Below are 25,483 nucleotides of genomic sequence, written 5' to 3' on the forward strand. Positions count from 1 at the left end.
AAGAATGCTTAGGGAAGCTATAAAGATACTTCAGTTGCTTTTGACTGAGATGAAACTTGAAAATTGCAAAGGAGAGCTAGGTTAACATAGAATGTAGACAAATGATGCCATAGAGTTTATGCATGTTTGACACCTGAGTTTATGAGTGAATATCCATCTTCTTGTCTTTTATGGTCCATGAAGTCATCTATCCTAGCACTAAGATTAATCAGAAGATCTTCAACACATACATACATATCTTCTGTGACCTCTGCAGATTTTGGCTACCTGTGTTTTCTTAACACAATGAATTTTACCATCATCTCTCAGGCGCACAGCCACAGGCATGCCATCCAGCATGAACTTGCTGGCAAGCAAATTTATGGATTTCTGCTTAGAAGAGTAGTGTGATATTTCTTTCCTCTTCCTGGAGACATTGCAAGAAAAGGGCGATCTGCAATAGCAATTTCTCACTTGTTCATATAAGCCTGGCATTTACAGATTCAATGGACCCCAAACAGAAATCGGTGAAAAATAAAAGTGTTTGTCCATTAAATCAAAGTTATTTTCTACCTTTTTTACTGGTGTGATGTTGTGTTTCCTACCAACTTTTATCTGAAAGGCCTCAACCAGTTTGAAACCAGATGCTGAAAAAGAAATATGGCAGATTCTTATTGTATATAGTACAGATTCTTAATAAATCTAGATGTGGGATGCACTGATTACAGCTTAATCCATTATTATTGTACTAGGTGAATCAGAGCTTGTCATAACAGAATCATAGCTTGTTGCAAAGATGCCTTCTTCACTCTAATGAATACTTGAATAAGGCTGGTAGAACTGGTGTTATGATGACTTCAATCCCTAGAGATTTAGCCACAGTATCTGTTCCAAGTATGAACAAATGTTTTCTGAAAGGGACAGTGGTGATGAATCTTCCACTGGCAGATCTAGAGATTATGTTAAAGAAAAAACCTATTCTGGAGATGAGGAATCAGAATCAGAATCCTCTGCAAAAGATGCAAGCTCTTCTTGTGCAGATGAAGATTACTAATCAGTATAAAGTAAAACTTCCATGCCCACTGTTACTAATAAATCAGTGGTAATTATCTATGTCAATACCAACGAAGCAGATAAGTAAGTATCTATGTCAGTACTAAAGACTGAGTAGCAACCTGTGCTGAAGATCAAGTCATAAATATCAAAGTTTGAGCATGTCCACTTGTTGTCAATTTAGAAGCAGATAGGATGAGCTATTGGGATGGTGACAACACAAGAGACACAGATCAAACCCATGATTCAACACCATATCCACACACTGTACAGCAGTATCCAGTAGTCTCAATATAATAGTTGAAAAGTGATGCCTTTTCCCATGGCAATATGATGAAGCAGAATGACATCAGTAAAAAAAGCCATGGCCATGGTGATGATGGCACTCCTCTGTATTCAGCAAATAAGTGTATGACCATCCTCCTTTTCAAGATTAAACAGATGTAAGACAACTTTGTAAGGATGAATATTGATCCCAACTTGAAGAGAACGGGAAAAGGAACTAGTCAAAAGCTGTCTCCAAGCTGGTTCTCATACATACTGACAATATCATGGGTCCTTAAGAGATATCCTTTCTGCCTATATTTGCAATTGTTTCTATAACAGCAAGGTGAATGTTTGAAGGACATTTGAATACTGCACCTCACTTAAAACTGAGATAGGACAATTTCACTTTTTGAACAGGAACCCATACATTTCCTCTAAATATCAACAGCCTACATTTGGGCCAGCTGCTGAGGTGGAGGATTGTGGTGGAGTTCCACTGACGTTCCAGTGCTAATGGTCTGAATAGCATCATCCTCCGGATGCATATGCTGCTGTATAGCTTGATGGTGGTCTTCTGTGCTCTATTTTCTCTGTTTTGGTTGAACTAATGCTGACTTCCCCAGGGTTGGAGGGGAATACTTTAATTCCTGCAATGGTTCAGAAGCTGTACCAGCAGACCTGTTAATTGAGCACTCCGACAGAAGTGAGTCATGCTACAACATCTGCATTGGGATCAGTTCTGCCAGTGTCAAAACTGATGGGATAAATAAAATTTATATAGAAGCAGGAGTTTCTGGCAAAGTTGATGGGGCTCTTGAGACATATTCGGTACCAAAGTTGAAGTCATTTTCTTGAAGGAGTAAGGGAAGTTCTTTTAAAATAGCAGGTATGTTAAAGACTGAGAGAGGCAGTATGGAATAGGTGATGTTGAGCCACTTGATCTACCTCTCAATAGTGATCCTAAAGTGAGAGATTCTGTTTTGAAGGGCTTGTTTGGTGAAGCCTTGGCAGACTGAAGAGGTACACATGTTAGGGCCTGCCTCTAAGCATAACAGACAGAGGCAGTGGTCATCCTTTGGTACTATTTTTCTTCCATAGAAGGGACAACACTTGAATAAAGCCTTAGAGACATACAAAACTGAAACTCTGTGTGTATTGTAGCTGTTCAATTGAAATATCATCTGTTCCTGGTAATTACACAGACAAAATGAACTCTAGTGTTAACCAGCATATGCCAACAAATATGGAAAACAAAATGGTGGCCAACAGATTGGAAATAATCAATACACATCTACAAAAAAGAAGACACAAAAGACTGAAACACTATAGGACCACAGCATTAATTTCTCATGCAAGCAAAATAATGTTCAAAATTCTACAGCACAGAGTCCAACCATACATGGAGAGAGAAATCCTAGAGGTGCAAGTGGGGTTCAGGAAAGAAAGAGGCACTAGGGACCACATTGCAAATGTACAATTGTTAATGGAGAGTACCAAGGAATTCCAAAAGAAAACCAGCATGTGTTATATAGACTATAGCAAAGCCATTGACTGCATAGTTTATGAAAAGCTATGGAATGCTCTTGAAGACATGGTAGTGCACCACATCTGATAGTCCTAATGAGAAATGTGTACATAGGACAAGAGACTATTGTTAGAACAGAATATGGAGGGACAGAATGGTTCCCAATTGGCAAAAGGCTTCATGTTCCAAAACTAGTTAATTTGCTTCAGAGTTACCAAATCAATGAACAATAAGGGACTTGAGACTTGCCCAGGCTAATCTATCTTGACTGGGTTAATAGAAATGCACTGAACATAATATAGTCTGGTGACAATAAGAGAGTTTTGTGTCAGCCAGCTTTACGTTTGGGCGGAAGACATTATTTGTGAACGAACCTAAAAACATTTGTTGTTGTTGTGTGCCTTCAAGCTGTTTAGAACTTATGGAGACCCTAAGGTGATGCTATCACTGGGGTTTCTTAGCAAGAATTGTTCAGAAGGGGTTTGCCTTTGCTTTCCTTTGAGGCTGAGAGAAAGTGACTTGCTCAAGGTTACCGAGTAGGTTTTCACAACTGAGTGGGAATTAAAGCCATGGTTTCCAGTCATAGTACAATAGTCAAACCACTACAACATGCTGACTCACCCCAAAAATACCCTACCACTTTTTATAATGGTACTGTCTCTTTATAATGAATTAACTAGTCAAGCTCACCATCACAGTTACTCTCTGCCTAGACCGTAGCGAACGACCGTAGCGAACGACTGTTGACTATTTTGAATGTTTCCATTTTTAGATGCCTTGCTCTTCAACCTTCCATTTCTGTAGCACAAATGGATAGATTGTTTGGCACAGCATTAATATAAAACAAATGTTTAAATCCTGTAATGCTAACTTATGAGGAAAAATACAAGCAGCTGGAATTTTTCCACTGCACAATTGTTAAGGACCTTTTGCAGCAGCTGCTTCAAATAGATGTTGTGATTAATGGGATAATTCAAGAACTAAAAACAGACCCATCGTCACATATGTCTCAAGGACCAGTTCTACAGGATGGCTAGTAAACTTTTTTAACTCCCCCCCCCCCCAAATGCCTGCATAAGTACAGATGTTTTACTAAAAGAAAAAAGGTACACAGTGGTGGTATTTGACTACCATGTAGCATTTAAATTGCAGACTGACCCACAAATATCCTGCTGATGAGTCTGGAAGTAATGCCACTAAGTTCAGTAGATTAACTTTCCAAAACTTTGCCACTAACACAAACACTTGTCTCTCAATTTTTTCTTCCTGATGTGACACATCTGTGCATCTCCTAATGCCCTTGTGATTTCAAGACGAATATGTATCCTAGATTCTTTTGATGAGTAGTTCTATCAAATCTTGCTTTTGCAGCTCTTTGCACCAGGCCAGTGGCTCTAGCTCACCTATCCGTGGCCAACATCTAACTTTCAATAGATCTCAGTGAGGTGATTTTCTCAACAAAGGAGCTGCCCTACTATGTACAAAACCCCGACCCAGAATGATGTCATCTAAAAATGATTTAGTGCTGGGTTCCCAGTGAACATGTGCTGTGCTATGGGCGAGAGGCAACCCCTTCTGGCCGAGCTCTGCTCTTGAGTTGAATGGATATTGGTACAGTATAATATGTGCCTCCATATTATATTGGTACAGTACAGTAGGTGTCTCCAAATATGCAATCCACTTCTGATCAAAATGTGGATTTTTGTTGCACTTACTTTTATACTGGAGGCACAAAACCAATATAGAGTCTCATATTTGCTGTTCAACTGTGCATGAAGAAATGGAGAAGCCTTCTAGAATGTGCAGCTACTTATGACTTCTTTTCTGCGACCCAGAGAAACTGTTGAGTGGATTCTGGGATATCACTGGAAAATTCATGTGTGGGCAGAAATGTTCTCGGTAGTAATTATGACCAGTTTTAACACAAACCTCTCAACAGTAACCACAAATAAATGGATCACTAAACAATACAATGAGAATAGTTTGTAAACACATTTGGCTAGGAGAAATATGGCTCCCAAACTTATAATTTCATTAGCACTGCCCTCTTCCTGAAAGCTTTTTGAGAAGAGCTAATATAAACTGGATGAATGACTTTTCCCTCAGGACAAACCCATCAGTCAACATTAATGAATTTCTTCAGCTTCTTCAAGAAAGGGACCATTCTGTCTTGTTGCATCATCCATCACAGAATGTGGGCTTGAAGAGGGAGCTCATAGGCTGAGAGCTAGCAGGGTCCAAGAATTTCCTTTACACAGGAAGGAACAAGAATCTATAACCCCAATCTTTGTGCTTGGCAAGGAATATAAGGCCTCTGATTGACTATGCCAGATACCAGATAAATATCTGGCCATTTTCCCTTGCCTGATCATCACAAGAATCCTATTTCCTGAAAAACAGGAAAATGCCTTCTGTACTCAAGCCTTGTCTCAATTCCAGACTAAAGAACCCGAGGATGGAAAATACACACTGAAGGTAGATATCACTGCCCAAAGCACCAGAGAAAAACAGAAGTCATCCACAAAATGAAGTTTAGGTAGTTCCCCCACCATCACCTGGGACAGGATAATTTACCCTACTGAAAAGCAGTACATAGACTTTTCTCTTTTCAAACATCATCCTTAATGTTGACTTTTAAAATAGATACCCACAACATCTGGTGGTCTGGGTAGTCATGAGAAACTTGTAGCCATCATCTCCAGTCCTGCTTTTCCTCCAGCTTTGATATAGACAGGAGATGTATTGCTTTTGACATGGAGAGGCATATGGGAACATTGAGAACACTCTCTGCTTCAGAGCAGGCACAGAGCTTAGTGTCACTCTGTAATAGTTCTTCCAGTGTTGGACTTATAGCTTTAGTTCTGCTGGACATTAGAGATGCTCCAAAACAAGGTGGTGGTTAAGAAACCATGGTTTCCATTTATCTCTGAAAGTCAACTCTGATGCTTTGGGATTTCATAGAATCATAGAGTAGGAAGAGACCACAAGGGCCATCCAGTCCAACCCCCTGCCATGCAGGAAATCACAACCAGACAGATGGCCACCCAGCCTCTGTTTAAATACCTCCAAGGAAGGAGATTTCACCACACTCCAAGGGAGTGTGTTCCATTGTTAAACAGCTCTTACTGTCAAGAAGTTCTTCCCAATATTGAGGCGGAATCTCTTTTCCTGTGGCTTGCATCCATAGTTTCATGTTCTAGTCTCTGGAGCAGCAGAAAACAAGCTTGCTCTAGCCTCAATGTGATACCCCTTCAAATACTTTAACAGAATGAAAACAAAAATAAACAAAATGTTTTGGTAGGTGATATATAGCTTAAAACTGTTTTCACATCCATGACTGCAATCATATCGGATTTATGATGTTCATGCTTGACACACAGTGGATGTGAGTTGGACGTGAGCCCATTCATTCGATGTGTAACTCAGTCTCTGGTATCTCAACTGGATGTGGCAAAAAGGACATCTTTCAAAGCCCTTGCAGATGGGCTGAGGATTTACTGATGGTACCGTCCGGTCATCTATTCATCTCAGAGTGATCTATAGGTTATTGTTCAAATCATTAAGCAAGGGAAGTCCATGGTAGCTATTCTGCTTGGTTTTTAATGAGACACAGTCTCACCACTAAGGCAAAATTAGAACATGCTATCTCTTCCAAAATTACTAATGTATGTGACTATTGTCATATTTTTTTGAAAACTGAATGTTAATGAAAACTGCCGTGTAATTGCATATGTATATACACATACAATATGCAATAATACTGCATGCCATCACATCAGTCCTCTTGTTCTATAGCTACATGGACAAGAGCTGATTTTCAGCAGAACAAACAACAGCAGATGGAGAGGTGGCACTGTCTCACCCTTGTAAAAATCAGCCTCCTTCCAAGTAGTCTAGTTTACTGGCAGGCTTTCTCTGGATTCAGCCAGTAATCGGTTGTTCCAGAAAATACCACAAGAATTAAAGCATTATCACAGCCCACATGTATAATCAACGTATGTCCATAACATCTGTCTTTTATCTTTTAATAGTTGAGACTATGCCAAGTTTAAAAGATGGGGACAGGGTGGACAAATTATTTACAAGCCAGCTTCATGTTTTAGATTAACTTTTAAGAATCTCAATTTGTGCTTCACTCTCCTGCCACAGCATCTGTTATCTTCCTTCCTGGCAGTATATATGAAACTCTTCCTATGAGATATTTCTTCTGCTCTCAGATTGGCATAAGGTGGAATCTGACGTTCTAAAAATGTTTGTGAACAGATACTGAGGTTTTCCCTTCCTTTTTACAATGATTAAGGAATTACAAGAAAAAGAGTTCAGAAGAACTTGGAAACTACAAGAACTGCAGATGCTATTGATTTCTTTTGTAAACCATCCCACTCATAAAATCTCATAAAGTAAATCTCAATCCTTTCCCTTTCCCCAGGAAAGCTTTCTTGCATAATATCACCCTTCAGAAGAAATTAAGCAGTTGATTTGGGCTGTATCAGGTTCCAGATGCATCACGTACTCCCACAAGTGCTCTCCACTTTCATAATGGGGAGACCCTGTCTATGGAACATCAGCAGAATTTAGTAATGTAGTGTGTAACTGCAAAAAAACTAAACTGAACAAACCCCCCCAGCACATACACACTTTCAACATATGTCCTACATCTTTTACTTTTAAGGATTGTTGAATGTCTACCACCAACCAAACATGAACAAACAGATCTTATTTAAATGTATGGTGTATTTGAGACCATGAGAGTGTATAGTCAAATAGTACAATTATTTTTCTCTTTAACCAGGGAATTCTAGATAATTCATATAGAGTTTTAAATTCAACATTATAACTAATGATGAACAGCCTTTTTTGCAAGCATTCTCATGATAAAGCTGGATAATTAAGTAATACATTGTTTTGAGTAAATTTTGAAATTCTATGCACAGTGATTCTACATTTATGCAATAGCTGGCAATCCTAATACATATTTACCTGGGATTAGAGAGGGATGAGTCAGTTTTGCATTTTACAGTGTTCACGTTTTTTACCACCAACACAAACTCTTTGTTTTCACTTTTGCATCATTTTGCATATTTAAAAAAATACATATGAAATTGTGTAGTAATAAGTTCACACAAATGAAAATTTGCATACACATTTTGCACATGATTTCCCTAATATGTATAATTTCTGCAGGCAATTTCCTCTAGGGAACATATAATATGCGAACATTTTTAAATAGAGTGCTATTGCAAAATTCAGAGGCATATGAAAATCAAAGGATAACTGCATTGAGGTTCATGATTTAGGTCAACCTGTATTAAAATGCGAACCACACAATTTTTTTCCTACATCCCTGCTTGGAACTAAGTCCCACTGACCTTAATGGAACTTATTTCTAAGGAGATGTGAATAAACTTGTATTGTTCTTTGTCAAATATGTGTTTGTCAGGGTTCCAAAGTGGGTGAAGATGAAGTAATGTAAGGGATACTGCTTAGTGTATGTAAGGGACATTGCTGAGTATAGCAATGCACATTTGGGACAACAATAATCACTGATTATGTTTAAAAACTTAAGCTACATTTTGAAAAATACATTTAAGACTATTTTTTGAAAGCAAACTTCAAACTTCAAGTACTTTGGAAGCCAACATTTGCCAACAGCACACAGACAGTATTTGTAAGTGCTGCCAATTACTAAATTTGCATAAACAGGTGCAGCCTTTGTGTTCAGTTTTGGATTTCTTATGTTAGCTAAGCTATGGAAATATCTGTCTCACAATTTTCTAAGAGCAAACAAAACTCCTTGGAAAGAAATGTGGCCAATACCAACAGTTTTCATTAAAATATGATTTTGAAACTTGAGTGATTCTGACACAAAATCTGTGTCTGACACTTGGCATTTGAGAATTTCTACAGAAGCAGTGTAGAAATATATTTTTCCTAGAAAAGCCAAATCTTGGAAGCAGGATGCTATGCAAGGGACCCTTGTGTAATATAATAGTTATTAATTTACTTGGTACTATATTATAATGGTAAAATGAATGTTCTGCTAAATATAAATACGTTAACTCTTTCAAAAACACAGTGTGATAGAAGGTTTACAAAATCTCTGCTTTTGTGTAATAGCTTATGCATTTTCTATAGCCTTCTAGCAGTCTGAAATCCCTACTCAGCCATGTTTTCTGGATGGACCTGTACAACTTGCTGTCCATCAGCCTAATGTGTGCCAAGGTGTTGCTGTGAAGATTAAGCTAGATAATATATCTTAATCATTCACTTGTGCTGCTATTCCCTAAAAATAGACCAGGAACAAAGTTTAAATCCTCTGACTGTGGATTAGTGAATTATAAAAGGGTTGTGCACAAATCTTCAAACCACAGTCCCCATCCTAATTCCCAACACAAGGTAATATATTTGAATAGCTTTATTTGTGATTGTGATTAGAGATATCATTAAAAAATGACAGGATATCCTGAACCAAAATTACAGTGCTAGGAATGAAATATCTTCTAATACCACCAAAGGGATAGAGGGTACTAGGAGAAATTTTGACTTGTCAGTTTTGATTTCAAGGAAACATTCTGAAATATTTCATATTTTGTCTCCACTAAATACTGGACAACCACCTAGTGAGGTATTTGAAAAGCTAAACATCTGATCTCTCTTCTATATTAATGATTTAGGATGCTAGCCAGAGACATTTTAAAACTTCATTTATGTTCTTACTCTGAGAAAGCTGTACATGCAGATGGACATCCAGTTGGTCAGCATCTTCTCAACCACAGACTCTGTCCTCCTCAGCATAAGCTTGGGATTTTTAGAGGCAGAGGCATCAATGAGATCCACCAAGAGGTCCTTCATAATACTGGTATAGTACTCCAGTTTCCCATGCAGTGCAATGGTAAGCAAAGAAGCTAGGTTGCATCTGAAGGAAGAGTTAACAGAAGATACTGAGATTGATGGAACAAGATGGGATTCATCAATCAACATGAGAGAAATTAAAACCATGGTAACATTCCAGATTGTTTTCACAAAGCCTCTCAAAAGTGTTGAAGTTTCAAGCCATTTGTATCACAGCTGTGCATAATCACATTGTATTATGCCACCCTTCGATGGAAATGGATGCCAATCGTTCAACGAAGAAATCCTCCCTGCTATTCTGGCACTCTCAGTAATAATAGAGAAGGTTAACACCTGCAAGTTGAAAAACAGCATAACTTTCTTCTAAGAATAATAATTAAAAAAAAGGAACAACAGTGTGAAGACTTGATGTTTTGGTAGATATGGCATTTTGTTATAGAGCCCTTGAAATGCTATGGTACCAGTTCTGTACTGTACTTTAAAACTTTTTTAAAAGACACACACAACTATTTCAGTTCTTCCCATCTTTTCTTGCTCCATTAGACAATCTTAGTTGTCATTTTTTGGCTTTTTAAAAGGGTATTTCTTATAGTACAATTAAGGAAAATATATTGCATCTCTTGCTTACCGTTAGAGACATTCAAAGAATGTACTTCAGTGCGCTTTAATGCTGTTTTATTAACACTAACACCACTGAGGTCACTTGGCTAGTGACTCTAGAGAAAGTGTAAATAACTACTAAAAAGGCCTTAATACCACTTGCTGTAGAAATGGTGCAGCACAGACAGGATGCAAATAAATTTTTAAAACATTATTTAAACCAGATTATTTGTTTTGCAATGGTGGAGAAGGGATCTTGCCCTCCAAGAATATTGATCATATCCTCCCTCCTTTCCCATATCCCATGATTCTTGTATGTGGAGGAAAGATATAATATTTTCTTCTACTGGAAGTGTGGATTAGCTTGTCTCTAGAAGGTAGTATTTGTATGATATATTTAAGGCAAAATATTAACAATTTCCTAGTGTCTTTCTCTTTCAGTAATCAGAATGTTCCAAATTACATATGCATCAGGTTTTGGTGGAAGTAATTTTTGTAGCAGTTCTGAAAATCCTATGAGTGACAATTGTTTCTTATATATGAGTCATAAGAATTATATACATAGTTATGAAGAACTATATACGTAGTTATAAATACTTGTTTCATGCAACAAAATCCAGAATCAGCAGTCAGCAGCTGATTTAGTTAGTTATACCGCTAACCTCTCTTGTTCTTTACAAAATCTGAACAGGTTTGCAACCGTCTTTAAAATACTGAGCTGCTCTAACACTTTTCTTTTTAAAAAAAACCATCTGGAAGCATTCAGTCCTTGATAAACACAGATCTGTGGATCAGAAAAATAGAGAGCAATTGCTCAGACAAAATTATATAAAGCTGAAAGACAGTGCAGAATCCATCCAGGTTTTTCGGGAGAAATAAAAGTGTAGTCCAGTTTGTCCCAATCTCAAAAATAAGAAGTTTACACTGAAATCTCAGAAGAATCTTACCTGTCTCTGACAGCAAAGTCTTTCTGCTGCTCAAGGGCGTGGACAAAAACAATGAGAAAGTGCTTGTTGTTGAGCAAAGTGGAAAATAATGCAATTCCTTCTTCCATATTGGGTCTACAGTTTTCAGGTATCTAAGACAAAACCAGCAACGTGGATGAGAAAGGCATACTTCTTTCCCCTCTTATTACTCTCTTTTAAAGTGGCCTGTCATTCTATTTTAATATTATATACAGCTGTTGTTTAACTGCCTTGAGTTGACTTTGACTCACAGCGATCTTGGGAATGAGACACCTCCAAGCCCCCGTGTCCTCAACCGCTCTGCTCAGGTCCTGCAGGTTCAGGCCTGTGGCCTCCCTTACTGAGTCTAACCACTTGGCATATGATCTCCCTCTCTCCTATTGCCTTCTACCTTTCCCAGCATTATTGTCTTTTCTAATGATTCATGCCTTCTCATTATGTAGCCAAAGGTACAACAGCTTCAATTTAGTCATCTTAGGGGTCATTCCAAAAGGACAGAACAGAATAAGCCAGAACAGAATTCATTGTTTCTGTGGGGAGGGACAAATGGCAGAGGAATGTGTTTTTGTTTGTTTGTTTTAAATAATTTTTTTTAAAACAAGTGTGTCCCCTGTCTTCCTCCTCCTGGGTCCCCCGACCTTGCCTTCATGCCCTCCGGCTTTGGCTCCCCCCCTGCCGGCCTCCTTGCTGTCCCTGCCGGCCTTGGCTCTCTTCCCCCCGCCAGCTTGTGCTCCATCCCCCATCCCCAGCTTGAAGTGGCGCAAACTATAAATGGGGATGAAAAATAAAAAACGATTCAACCAGCATAAAAAAGATCCCCCTTTACAGCGAGAATGAGAGATCTTTTGAAATCGGGTACAGACATGGAGCAGAGCTGAATCACAACCCACGTTATTTTGCCAGTGGGAATGACCTACTAGTTTCTAGGGACAGTTCAAGCTTGATCTGTTCAAGAACTCATTTGTTTATCTTACTGGCCGTCCATGGTGCTGAAGAAACCATGGATAGCCAAAAAGACAAACAGATCCTTGAACAAGTCTTGGAAGCCAAAATGATTAAATTGAGGCTCTTGTCCTTTAGCCACATCATAAGCATGACTTATTAGAAAAGACGATAATGCTAGGAAAGGGGGAAGGCAGTAGAAACAGAGGAACACCACACACCAGATGAATAGACTGAATCAGGGAGATTACAGGAATGAATTTACAGGACCTAAGTAGAGCAGTGGAGGATAGGGGATCTTGGAGATATCTCATCCACAGGGTTGACATGAGTTGGAGTCTACTTAAGGGCAATTAACAAGTTAACAAATTAGTGGTGATCTATACCTAAACCAGGCCCAGTTCTCTAGCTGAAGATAATTGCTCAAGACATTAAGTACAGTATGATGAACCTAGGGATATAGGATATAAAATCGGTCAGTAGAGGTAAATGTCATGAATAAATGAAGAAACAAAATTTATTTCCACCCCTATCTGGAGCCAAACTTGATTGGTAAACCCATCTTTCCTTTTCTGCTACCATAAACACATTTTATTTCTCATGAATACTTGAGACACTATAATTAAGTGATCTATACTATAGTTCCATGTGCTAGCATTAGTTAATCTGGTTTTACTTGAGAACTACTTACTTTCCATTCCCCCAAAAGCAATGGGTGAGTTTCTTGGACCTGTGATCCCATCTGTGTATTGAGATGCTGAGAAGGCAGAATGTAACGCTCCTCATAGAGTGAGGAACACTGAAAAATAAAAAAATAAAAATTACAAAACAAAACAAAAAATAACAAAAACAGAAAACATATCTAAAACATATTTTGTTACTTGCTAAAGGGCATGTTGGAATTATTTACGTCTTCTCTACGTCCTGTACCAACAAAGCATCATTGTTTAAGAGTGGTAAGAAGAGATGTCATAATGACTTGCGGCCACTCACAAGTAAGAAATAATTTGGTGTGTTTTATGGAAGCTCTCTTAGCAAGAGGCTTTTGAATGAACAAATACAAGAACTTAAAGGGAAGACATGCATTTTGGGAGAAACAAGGCATTCACAGTACTGAAGTTATGAACTAGCTAATCTGACATTCTTGACTCCTCAGTTAAGGGGGAATTATTCAGGAATAAGCCATGGTCAGTGGTTAATGGCTATCTGTATCTTCCTAGGTGAAAGCAGGAAACTATTTTATTCTCTTACAGAAAGGGTAAAGTTTTGTGTAACCTGCAAGAAAATACCAATTTTGCATACAGAAACTATTTGCAAAAAAAAAAAAAAAAAAGAAAAAAAAAAAAGGAAAATTGGAGCTGTAATGGTCTACCGTGGTTCCATCTCCCTGATAAGATGCCCTCTCTCACAGTCTACTGGTTTTGAGTGTGTATACCTAAAGATGGGTAGCCAGGACAGAATAGGGATTTTGTTGGTGCACCGCCCACACTACTGCTCAACAGTCTCTCTTTCTGAGCTGAGATGGTCTTGGGGTTGGGGTTGGAGTCCCATGGCTACTAGTGCGGGGGGACTTCAACATCCACACTGAGACTGCCCTTTTAGGAGTGGCTCAGGAGTTCATGGCCTCCAGGACAACCATTGGTCTGTCCCAAGTGGTATCTGGTCCTGCACATACTGCTTGGCACACTCTGGACCTTGTTTTCTGTGCTGGGTGGGGTGACAGTGATCTTGATGTGGAGGAACTTCCCATTGTTCCATTATCATGGGAAAATCATTATCTGGTCAGGTTTAGAGTTCCTGGGATTTGGAGCCTCTGCAGGGGTGGGGGACTAATTAGGATGGTCTGCCCCAGGAGGCTGATGGATCTGGATGGATTCCTGAGGGCTCTTAAGGAGTTTCCTGTCACCTCGGCAGATGATTCTGTTGAAGCTCTGGCCAACCTTTGGAATGGGGAAATGGCCAGGGCAGTGGACACAATTGCTCCTGAACATTACCTCTTATAGAGTGCAGCCAAACCAGCCTCCTGCTTCTCCAGGGGATTAGCAGTGATGAAGTGAGTGAGACAGAGACTATAATGACATTTGGTGGAAGAATTGAAGCAAATCTGACTGAACATGGGCTAGAGCCTATCTGAATGCTTACTCTGTGACAATGTGGCCAGCAAAGAAATTATTTATTTATTTTGCTGCCAGCAGTGCATCTGCAGGGAGTCATCCAGCAAAGCCATTCCAAGTGGTCAGGGGTCTCTTGCACACACACTCTCAAGCAGAAAATACAGATCACATGGCACCTCGCTGTGAAGAATTTGCACATCACTTTGCAGATAAACTCATTAAGCTCTGCTCTGACTTGGATGGTGTAGTTGATTACAGTGCCTATGGATGCAACCTTGGTGCCTGTTTGTCCAGTGTCAATGGATACTTAACAATTTGTGCAGCCTGATGATGTGGACATGATCCTTGGAGAGATGAGAACCATCACATGTCTGTTAGACCCTTGTCCTTCTTGGCTTATCAAACTGGCCAAGACTTGCTTAGTGGGTAAAAGGGGTAGTCAATGACTCCCTACAACAGCAGCATTCCAACTTGCCTAAAAGAGGTAGTTGTGTGGCCTTTGTAGAAAAAGCCCTATATCCCATTATAGTGGATAATTATCAGCCAGTGTCCAACCTATCATTCTTTGGCAAAGTAAGGGATGTGTGGTGGTTTTCCAACTCCAGGGGTTTCTCGATGGAATGGATTATCTAGATTCATTTCAATCTGGTTTCAGGCTTGATTGTGGAACAGAGACAGCCTTGGTAGCTTTGGTGGATGACCTAACCAGGGAACTGGACAGGAGGAATGTGTCCTTGTTAATCCTGCTGGACCTCTCAGTGGCTTTCAATACCATTGACCATGATAACTTTCTGGGTCACCTCCCTGGGATGAGATTTGGAGGTACTGCATTACAGTGGCTCCATTCCTTCCTGGAAGGGCGAACTCAGAGGGTGGTGCTGGAGAATCCTGCTCGACCCCCTGGCCATTGGCCTGTGGGGTCCCTCAGAGTTCTGTGTTGCTCTCTATACTATTTAACATATACCTGAAACCACTGGGAGAGGTCATCCCGAGTTTTGGGGTGACATGCCACCAGCTCTACTACTCCTTTCCATCCCAATCTAAAGAGGCTGTTCTGGTCCTAAACCAGTGTCTGTCATCAGTAATGGACGGGATGAGGGAAAAACAAGTTGAAATTTAATTCAGACAAGACAGAGGTACTCCTGGTCAACTGGAAGGCAGATCAGGGAATAGGGAAACAGCCTGTGTTAGATGGGGTTACACTCCCGCTAAAGATGCAGGTTCACAGTTTGGTGTGTGTGCCCAGGAGGCAAAAGCTGAGTGAGCACAAGGAATGGTCATTGTCTCACTAAATACCTCACTAAAACAAGACTGAATGCCATTATGCCTAAAGAAGGCAATTATAAGACCACTGTTGAAAAAGTACCCCCGCCCGTACCAATACTACCGCTTTGGACAACTATTGACAAATTTCCAATATTCTATTTCTGAGTTAAGTACTGGAGCATATGGTGGCAATCCAGTTCCAAGGATATCTGGATGAAATGGATTACCAACTGCAAGGGAGAAGCTTCTCCCCAGGGAGTGGGGACTCTCAAGCCTTCACTGAGGCAGAGAAAGGCGCAGCTGGTGTGTACGTAAGGGGTTTACAGAGGCCACATGTTCTGGACTGGAGACTGGTGTGGCCCAGAAAGGGAGAGATTTTAACTACAGGAGCTACTCCAAGATGAAAGTCTTTTTCCAAGAATTGAGCACAGATACCCCTTCCTCAGAGACATGTCTTCCTCAAACAGCTTCAAGTGTCCACTCTCCCACAAAAAATTGTTTCTTCTGCTAACTTTTCTCTCAGCCTGTGTGATGAAAGAAAGCAGGCACACCAATGCAATTCCAATCTGCTAGCCAAATCCCAGCAAAGCTCACAAAGCTAAAGCAGGATCCCAAATCTGAAAGCTCCCTTTTGCCGCCACTTCTCTCCCACCACTATGTGCTCTAACTCTTTGCTCCGGTCTGTCCCAAAATGGTGTCACTCTGAGCCACAAGAGTGATGCCCTGTGCCCAAGCCTCACAAGAGTTTTCTAGTTGCCACTACTAGCAAAAGATGCCGGTAAGGGAGTGAACTCATTTGGGCAGGCAAAGAGCAGGAGACAGCAGCACACAAAATGATTAGCAAGGCTGTGTGGTTGCTTTCTGGGAACTTTGTAAAGATGTTTAATGACATCCTCACCCACACCAGGGTCCTAAAAACCACTGCGTCTTCTTGTCTTTCCTGAACACCAATACTTTGACAGGGCTCCCTGTCACCTCTTTTTCCCCCTCACCACCCCCTACCTGGATCCTTCCACCGCCCACAAGAGGGGCTTATCACCCACTTTGGGAATCATTGGTCTAATGGAAAATTGCCTTCCAGTTATCCACAAGGTGTACTAGGCAAGAAGCGAAGGTGAAGTAGTATGCCTCTGGAAAGCTTAATATGATTAATATCTAGCACCATAACTATTGGGGGATGGAATTAAGCCTTATTATAAAAGTCAGCAATGTGCAGAACTATAAAAAACAACATGCATCATTAGGCTTCCATTGTATGTCATATTGTCTTACTTTGGGAAAGAAGGTTCGGGTCACAAAGTATTTGTATTCCAGGAATGGAATTCCTTGGCTGCGATTTAGCTCCTTGGTTAGGTCTGTCATATCTGTCTGAAGTTCAGCAAAACCTGATCCAAACCACAATCAAAGCAATGGGTCACATTCATGTAATGTACAGATTTTTTCATATGTCACAGCAACCTAGCAGTAGTTATTATTAATTTTTGACAAAAGTAACATCCTAAGTTATTTTCTGAACCAAATTATATATGGTGGAAAATCTGTGAAGCTCTGTGTGATAAATAACCCCACCCCATCCCCTATCCCCCGGTAGCTTTTCCAGGAAACCAAATGTTATGCAATTTTGCTCCTTGTATTAGTGGATTCAAGAGCAAGATCGAGGCTTATCAGTCTTTTCATGAAGTATTAAGTGCCATTTCATCACTTCTCTTATATAGAAACAAAAAACTAGAGATCCTCTACATGTGGGGTTTTGCTTTTTTTTTTGCCTTCAAGTTGTTTTTGATTGATGACAACCCTAAGGCTAACCCCTCTACCAGTCATCAATTTATGTCTTCAGTTTATAAGATTACACTGAAAAAATCTACAGACAAGAACAGATGTAGGCTGAATCCACACTGCATCCACACCACTTTAACTGCCATGGCTCAATGGAATTCTGGGAATTGTAGATTATTGTGACACTAGAGATCTCTGACAGAGAAGATGAAATGTCTCCAAATACAATTCTCAGGATTCTATAGCACAGTTAAGGTGGTGTCAAGCTAAATTAATTCTGCAGTGTGGATACAATCCTAGTGTTCCTAGGATTCCCTCATATCCATGAAGCATGTTCCAATCAAACCTCTTGGCATTCACCCATTAGGCTGTGGTTTGTTATTTCAGAATATCTGTTTACAACTCCTTAAATTCAACAAACATGATTACGAATTTAAATCACAACATAGGGCTGCAGCTTCCATTTTGTTGTTCTGCAGTCATCAAAGAAGCTGATCTCAAACTGTGGTCCCTGCTGTTTTTGTACATGTTAATTCTGTAAAGCAATAAGTACGAAGAGTATCTCAGGACTGAAAATGCCCACTAGAGCATACCAGAAAATTCTTTGATGTGTGAGGGCACTGAATCCACTCTTCCAAAATACAGACGTTTACCTTTGCGGATTTCTTCTCGGATCTGGGATTCCATCTCTTCCATCTGTAGCAGAGTTTTCTGCCAGTAACGCTCAGCCCTGCGGCTCTTGGTGCAAAACACAAAGAGAGCTGGGGGGAATGAAAGTCAAGATGATAAGAAATCATAGCTATGATAGGTATGCAGTTTTCTATGAAGACAGCACTGACTTAAATATTGTTTGTTAAGAAAAATGCAAACCCTCCTCCAATAGGAGAACTGTTCTCCAGTAAACATGGCCACTTGGAAAGAAAAATAATTGACAGAGCTGAGATTCAAAGTTAGCCCTTTGAATCATATATCATGAAAGGATTCCAGGAGTTAGGAAGATTCAGTTATTTCCACTGAAAAGGCAGATGTCACTGTGACCCATTCTGGACCTTATGAGATGAGCACATTTGTATTTTATTGACAGAGTGTATATGAGTGTGGTCTATTTATCCATGTTATATTCAAAAAACAATAGAATTTGGAGCTGAGGAGGTATGCCATGCAGTTACCAATGAAACAGAAGAAAGTTGTTTTGCCTTTGCTTATTATTATTATTTCCTTTATGAATTCTTATTTATTCCATATTTACTTATATAACTCTGCCTTACAAATATCTTCTCAGGGCACTTACAATAAAAGATTTAAAACACTACAGAATTAATAATACATATGTTTCCTCTATTATTTAAAGGTAATAAGGTATCTGTATGATTTACAAATCTATAAAGCAGCAACCACATAAAATAGATCAAAACAAGTTAAAAACCATGGGGTCATTAACACTATGAAAACAACACGGTGTGAAAATGGGTTATTTCCTTGGTGTTCACACTATCCCTGAATACATCCAGTGCACTACTGTGGGGGGGGGGGGGGGGCTGCCCAAAACCCCACTTAACCCAGGATATTTGATATTGAGAGTTTTCCTACGTCTTTTTGAAAGATCCAAAACGCTGTAAATGATAATAATAATAATAATAATAATAATAATAATAATAAATTTATTTATATACCGCTATTCCAGCGATCATAGTGGTGTACAACAATATAAAAAGAATGTAAAAACAGTTTAAAACCATCGAGACCCCAAACCCCATCATATTACACATAAAAATCCATAAAACACTTCAAAAACAGATATAAACAACAGGCTGTGAAGATGGAATTATCTCACAACACATTGGGAGGGGGATGACCAAAGGGGTTCACGTGGGAAAAGCCTGGCGGAATAAGTACGTCTTCAGATTTTTCTTAAAGACTTCAAGGGAGCTAGACGTACGGAGCTCATTCGGGAGAGAGTTCCAGAGTTGCGGGGCACAGATCGAAAAGGCCCTCCGAGAGGTTACATAATGCGCCTCTGGGACTAACAGAAGATGTTTAGCTCCCGACCTAAGAGTGCGGGGCGGACTATATGGGGAGAGGCGGTCCTTCAAGTACCCTGGGCCCAAGCCATTTAGGGCTTTATAGGTGATAACCAACACCTTGTATTCGGCCCGGAAGCGGATAGGCAGCCAATGGAGATCTTTCAGCACAGGTGTAATATGGCCGGACCTGGAACAGCCAGTGACCAGCCTAGCAGCCATATTCTGCACTAATTGTAGCTTCCGAGATTGGTACAAGGGTTGCCCCATGTAGAGCGCATTGCAGAAATCTAATCGAGAGGTTACCAGAGCGTGTACGACAGTTTCAAGGTCCCCCCGGTCCAAGAAGGGTCGCAGTTGGCGTATCAGCTGAAGCTGATAACAGGTGCTCCTAACCGTCGCATCCACCTGAGATGTAAGGTGAAGCGACGAGTCCAGGAGCACCCCCAAGCTGCGAACCGAGTCCTTCATAGGGAGCGTGACCCCATTCAGGACAGGTGGAAAAATTTCCTTACCCGGACCAGGAGAGCCTATCACCAGTACTTCCGTTTTCTCTGGATTCAGGCTGAGTCTGTTTTCCCCCATCCAGCCCATTACCGACTCCAAGCAGGCATTAAGAGGAGAGATGCCATCCTTAGTTACTGCATCAGTCGGAGACATAGAGAAAACTATTTGGGTGTCATCAGCGTACTGATAACACCGCGCCCCATGTCTCCGGATGATCTCTCCCAGCAGCTTCATGTAAATGTTGAACAGCATGGGGGACAAAATCGCTCCCTGAGGGACCCCAGATGTAAGGGCCCTCTTATCAGAGCGACAGTCCCCCAGCTCCACCATCTGGAATCTACCCGAGAGGTAGGAACGGAACCACTGCAAAGCAGAGCCCCCTGATCCCCAACTCCCTCAGGCGATCCAGAAGGATACCATGGTCAATGGTATCGAAGGCCGCCGAGATGTTCAAAAGCACTAACAGGGACACGCTTCCCCTGTCCATGCCCAGACGGAGATCATCAACCAAGGCGACCATGGCAGTCTCAACTCCATAGCCCACCCGGAACCCGGTTTGAAATGGGTCCAGATAATCCGTTTCATCCAGGACTCCCTGAAGCTGAAAGGCAATGTGCTGTTGAATTGATTCAGAGCACTAAATGATCTTTCCTAAAAAAGATGGGAGGGGTTTTGTGAGCAGGGGTGGTCCTTTGCCTCATGGACATAGATGTGGCTCAGTTCCCCTCTTTCTCTAGGGGCTTTTCCAGGCATCTTAATCAAAGCAGCAGTGCGGTAGAGGACTGAGAGAGCTGACGGTGGAGGAAGAAGGTGATGGAGAGGCAGTTATCTGATCTGGGGAGCTGCTCTGAGCCAGGAATCCTCCATCCCAGATGAGTCTCATCTATTCCCCCCTTCAGCCAAAAAGAGGGGAAAGGAGAGTGGCAGGTTTGGAGAGGTGCCTGGGAGACATAGAGGAGCAGGATGAGCTGGTACTTACCTTCAGCCAAAGAAGGACAGAAAGGGTGTCCCTTTAGCATTCCCGGAGGTTATATGAGAAGTGCTCACTAATCACCAAACAGCTGTTTCGGGCAATGGCAAGCTATTTTCGGGCAATGGAAAGTCAGTTCAAATGCAATTCGAATTCATGTAAATTCGCTGAACTAGCAAATTCACGTGAATGCGTTCTGCCTCCACTTTCTTTTCATTTGAAATTAAGAGAAATTCCTCCCATGTGATAAACTCCTGCCTTGGACTTTGTTGCTGGACCCCTTGCTTCCTAGACCTCGGATTGACCTAGAACTCTTGACCCCAGACTAGCTCGCTGACCTGCTGTCCGGAACCCTGGACCTTGGACTGGCTTCTGTTTTTGCTCTCATATTGTGCTCATAGATCTGCTTCCTTGTTGCTGCAAAGCTGTGTATTATTTGCATTGGCCTGCCTCAGTGTTATCAGCTTCTCCAGCTTTCCCGGACATCAAGCTTGAAGGTCTTTAAAGATCAAGGATAGTCCTTTAAATTGAGAATGGACTAGATAAATTTATCAAACTGAGATCCCCCCCCCATGGCCATGATTTAAAGAAGCGTTTATTTAGAAAGTGGTGGTATTACTATGTGGCATTTGCACAGGTTTCAAGACAGCATGGCTATGTCTGCCACTATAGTTTAGCACTTAGATGCCAGTTCTGACGATCAGAAGATAGGAAGGTTGGCAGTTCGAGGGCCGAGTGCTGTATGATGAGGTGAGCTCCTGTCACTAGTCCCAGCTTCTGCCTACCTAGCAGTTCAAAAGCATACAAATAGATAAATAGTTACCACTTCTCAGTGGGAAGGTAGCAGTGTTTGGTGCAGTCATGCTGGCCACACGACCACCAGAGGAGTCCTCGGACAACGCTGGCTTTTCAGCTTAGAAATGGAGATGAGCACTGCCCCCTACAATTGGTTACAACTAGACATTCATGTCAAGGGACTACCTTTACCTTTTACCTTAGTTCAGCTTTTTAAAATTTCTAGCAAAGCCACAAGGAAGAGGTTAGATGTATTTAGTAACACTGTCAACTAACTGTCATTGTAATTATGTCCCAATCTAGACCAATTTTGGTTAGTGTTAACTGCTTTATTGAAAAAGCTTTAGACTATGGTTATCAATATTAGATTACTTCAATAGTCTTCTGTTAACACTAGACACAGTTCCTGCTTTCAGACACAACAACAATGGTCCTTTGAAAATGGATGAAATCTCTTCTAATCACCTCCTCATGAACATGGTGGAAGAATAGAGGGGAGTCCTATGCACTGACATACAACAAAGGATACAAACTTCACCAAATCTATTGGTTAATTTCTTACTACTATAGCAAGCAAGCAACATTCTCACAGAGATGCTATTTTCATTGATCCCACCTGTGCCAAGCAGAACTGCTGAAATGACAACTGCTGTGCTTTCCATTCTCACCCATCCCTTGGAAGGAACTGTCAAAATATCCAATTTTACCATGGTGGACTTCCTGTCACTCCAACAGAAACCAGTGAGATAGCTGACTTTCTATTTATTGGGCTCTGTAGTGTAGAGGGACACTCCATTACCCTCCTCCTTCATATAGCAGCTACAGCTGCCACCAAATTTCAATGGTTAATGTGGCTATAGGGAAAGAATGCTGTTGCTGAAGGATTCTGGGAGATATATGCAACCATTAAACTTGCCTATCCCTGTTTTAGTGTTACATGTAAACTGAACTAGCAGCTGAACGCTGAGTAAAATGCTCTCAGAATACAATTTAAACTCCTGTAGACTTTGCTGATATATTGTGTTTTTCAAGGCAAAAACTCTGACATCTTGATCAGGTTCATTAAAATGCAGCCTGCAGTAAAACTTGGAATGATTTATCAGCATATAATGACAAAAAAGACAACTTTAAGTGAGGAATGAAGCACAATATATTGGAGAGGAAGCAATGAAACAGGAATTCAAACGTGATTTTGAGTATAAGAATTGTTATTTAGTGAAAACGTAAAAAATATGTTTGCTTATCCCTATAGAATCAATTGACAGCTGATGAAACTGTGTTGATTATCTATATTGTCATTAAAATAGCTAGAAACCACAATCACAAAATTAACAACTCTGTCAAATTTAGGCCTAAATATTTTATATGTGGAAAGATGTATTGTAAACAATCTTTAACAAGTGAATATTTTAGATAGAAACAGATAGTGGTTTCTATCCATTGGGAGCTTTGTATTAGAGCAGGCATGATGAATCTCCAAGGATCAGTTAAAGAGGAAGGCTGAGAAATACAGCCCCTCCTCAGATGATCAGCATGATTATATGAAAGGGAAGAGTTTGGCAGAGTTGCATATGAACTGGGTGTGCATACATGCATGGAGTCTTTCTCTTTGTGAATGCAGCGTGGCAAGGTAGACTGCCTACATTCACTCTGGTCTCTGACCATGCCAACTGCAGCATTCAGTTCTTGGAGGGCTTCCCAACTGGCAATCTGTTGTGAGTTGTACTCTTGAACAACTTACAACATCCGGTCTTCATTGACAACTCCTGCAACACCCCCCCCCCCCAGCTTCTCCTGACAGTTCTGAGACCATATTTTTTGTGGTTATGTGGCTGTGTTCTGGAAGAATTTATTTCTGATGTTTCGCCTGCATCTGTGGCTTGGCATCTCCAGAGATCCTTTGTGCAGGATAGGAAATGGCACAGAAGACTGCAGTCTCTCTGTCTTTCTCTCTTTCCCTCTGTGGGCAGGGGAGACCAGCAAAAACCTGTAAGCCTCTGCAAGCCTAAAAAAACCCCTGTAAACTACTGCAAGCCACTTCTGCCAAGTCACCACTGCATACAATCCTTGTGTGCCTTACCTCCAGAAATATGTGTTTAATTATAATAAACAACAAGTACTAAAATAAATCACAGTTAGCACATACTACCTTTTTTCAATAATATACAAGGTTTTTGTTGTAGAAGAAAGTGTGAGGAAGGTCAAAGGACAACTTCCACAAATTAGATCTATGACCAACTAAGCCTCTCTTTTTGAGCAGAAATGTTCAAATGTTAGAGCAGAAGAATAGCAGTTCCACTAGTGTCAGCAGAGCAGTCAAGTGAAGGCAGGGATATAGTCTGGGTCAGTAAGGAGTGGAATCCTATCAGATTTATGGGTCAAGGCTCACTGAAGTTTGTGTGCATTCATGTGTATGTAGTGAGTGCTAATCAGGAAACAGCATAGGTTTACAGGAACACAAAGAAGAAGAGGTCAAGTGAGATAGGATTAAAAGGACTCTCAAGTTTAACAGTAACATCTAGGGGGAAAGGGCAAAAAACAACAAGACACCATTTCAAGACCTTGCCAGAACACCAGAATGCCTATGATTGGCCTCAGTTCTTTCCTCACATTTCTGTGTTTTTCTGTTTCATTTCAATAGTAAGGAAGTAAAAGTGGCTAACAGTTCAGCTTTTTAAAAACCTTGAAATATTCATTAGTAGAGTTCTGGCACACTTATAATTCAAAAGAAAGTTGTATTAATAAATCTATGGAACCTGCATCATGAAAAAGCTTTGGTTAGGTGGAGCCACCAATGAGCATCAGGATTTGCATCTTACCTACAACAGACAGCAGGAGCAAGATACTGCAGATGACTATGGAAACTGTGATGGCTGTCTCACTTCCTCCAAGGTGCAACATAGCAATTGTTTGATTGAATTTCCCAACTTGAATCTAAGAAAGAACAGGAAGGAGCTGTCACCAAGTTATTTAATAAAAATTTAGATGCAGTACAGAAATCTAGTTACAGGGGAGGGATGTTCTGCACAAAGAAATAGGCTTAACAAGTCATATAGTTTCTGGTTTTGCAGTAATAAATGAATCACAGTCCTGTGATTTAATAACAGGACTTATTTTGATTAGCATTGCTAGGTCTGATGAGGTCTGATGGTAGTTTCCAAAAGTGTTTGTGTACGTGCACATTTGAAAATGGGTTTGAGCATAACCTTCAGATACATCAGTAGCAAATGAGCATCTCTAATTGCTAAGCTGGACAATTAGAACTTAAGCCTCAAGTTTATATTATTGTTCAGCAAGACTGGACAATGTGTTCAGGTTCTATCTGTCCACTGCACTTAAAAAGTACTGGTGCACTTTCAGGTGTCATATCCATGCTTGAAGGTGAATGCTAGAACTATAAAAACACATATGTCCCACAAAAATAACAATATGACTGAGGGCCCTATCACTTGTAGTTAAAAGAGCGGCTTACCTTTCCCAAATTCAGTGTTAATTTGGGAGGCAGACGGTTCCTATCACACATAAATCGCTGCCAAATTGCTACCCAGGTCTGTCCTGGATGCAGCCAGGGTCATCTAAGTCACTTCCACAGCCATTTTTAGAAGTCGGAAGATTTGTGTGTGATAGGAACCGGCTGCCTCCCAAATTAACGCTGAATTCAGGAAAGATAAGCCGCTCTTTTAAACTCATGCAATAGAATCCTGAATAAAACTTCAGGAAAAACTTCCTATTCCGAGGTTCTCTCTAAATCAGGAGACAGAAGACAAGATGCTTAATGCTATTTTAGTTTGCACACCACTTCATTTATTACTATTTCATTTGTTCTTGTTAATTGTTGCCAAGTCCATTTT

General features: G+C 40.5%; 1 protein-coding gene across 1 annotated transcript in view; it reads right to left on the minus strand.

The window, feature by feature from the left end:
• The window catches only part of PLXND1 (plexin D1), a 222,509-nt gene that overhangs the window by 44,307 nt on the left and 152,719 nt on the right, over positions 1-25,483 (minus strand). The window contains exons 20-25 of the mRNA XM_089512571.1: positions 24,452-24,566; positions 17,993-18,100; positions 16,836-16,948; positions 12,875-12,982; positions 11,224-11,354; positions 9,542-9,740 (exon numbers count right to left, since the gene is read on the minus strand). Of these exons, the coding sequence (XP_089368697.1) occupies positions 9,542-9,740; positions 11,224-11,354; positions 12,875-12,982; positions 16,836-16,948; positions 17,993-18,100; positions 24,452-24,566 (774 nt within the window). The remainder of the gene's footprint in view (positions 1-9,541; positions 9,741-11,223; positions 11,355-12,874; positions 12,983-16,835; positions 16,949-17,992; positions 18,101-24,451; positions 24,567-25,483) is intronic.

This window comes from Sceloporus occidentalis, unplaced genomic scaffold (genome assembly GCF_023333645.1).
Source record: "Sceloporus occidentalis isolate IW3139 unplaced genomic scaffold, rSceOcc1.0.p SCAF_1, whole genome shotgun sequence".
In the NCBI taxonomy this organism is placed as follows: domain Eukaryota; kingdom Metazoa; phylum Chordata; class Lepidosauria; order Squamata; family Phrynosomatidae; genus Sceloporus; species Sceloporus occidentalis.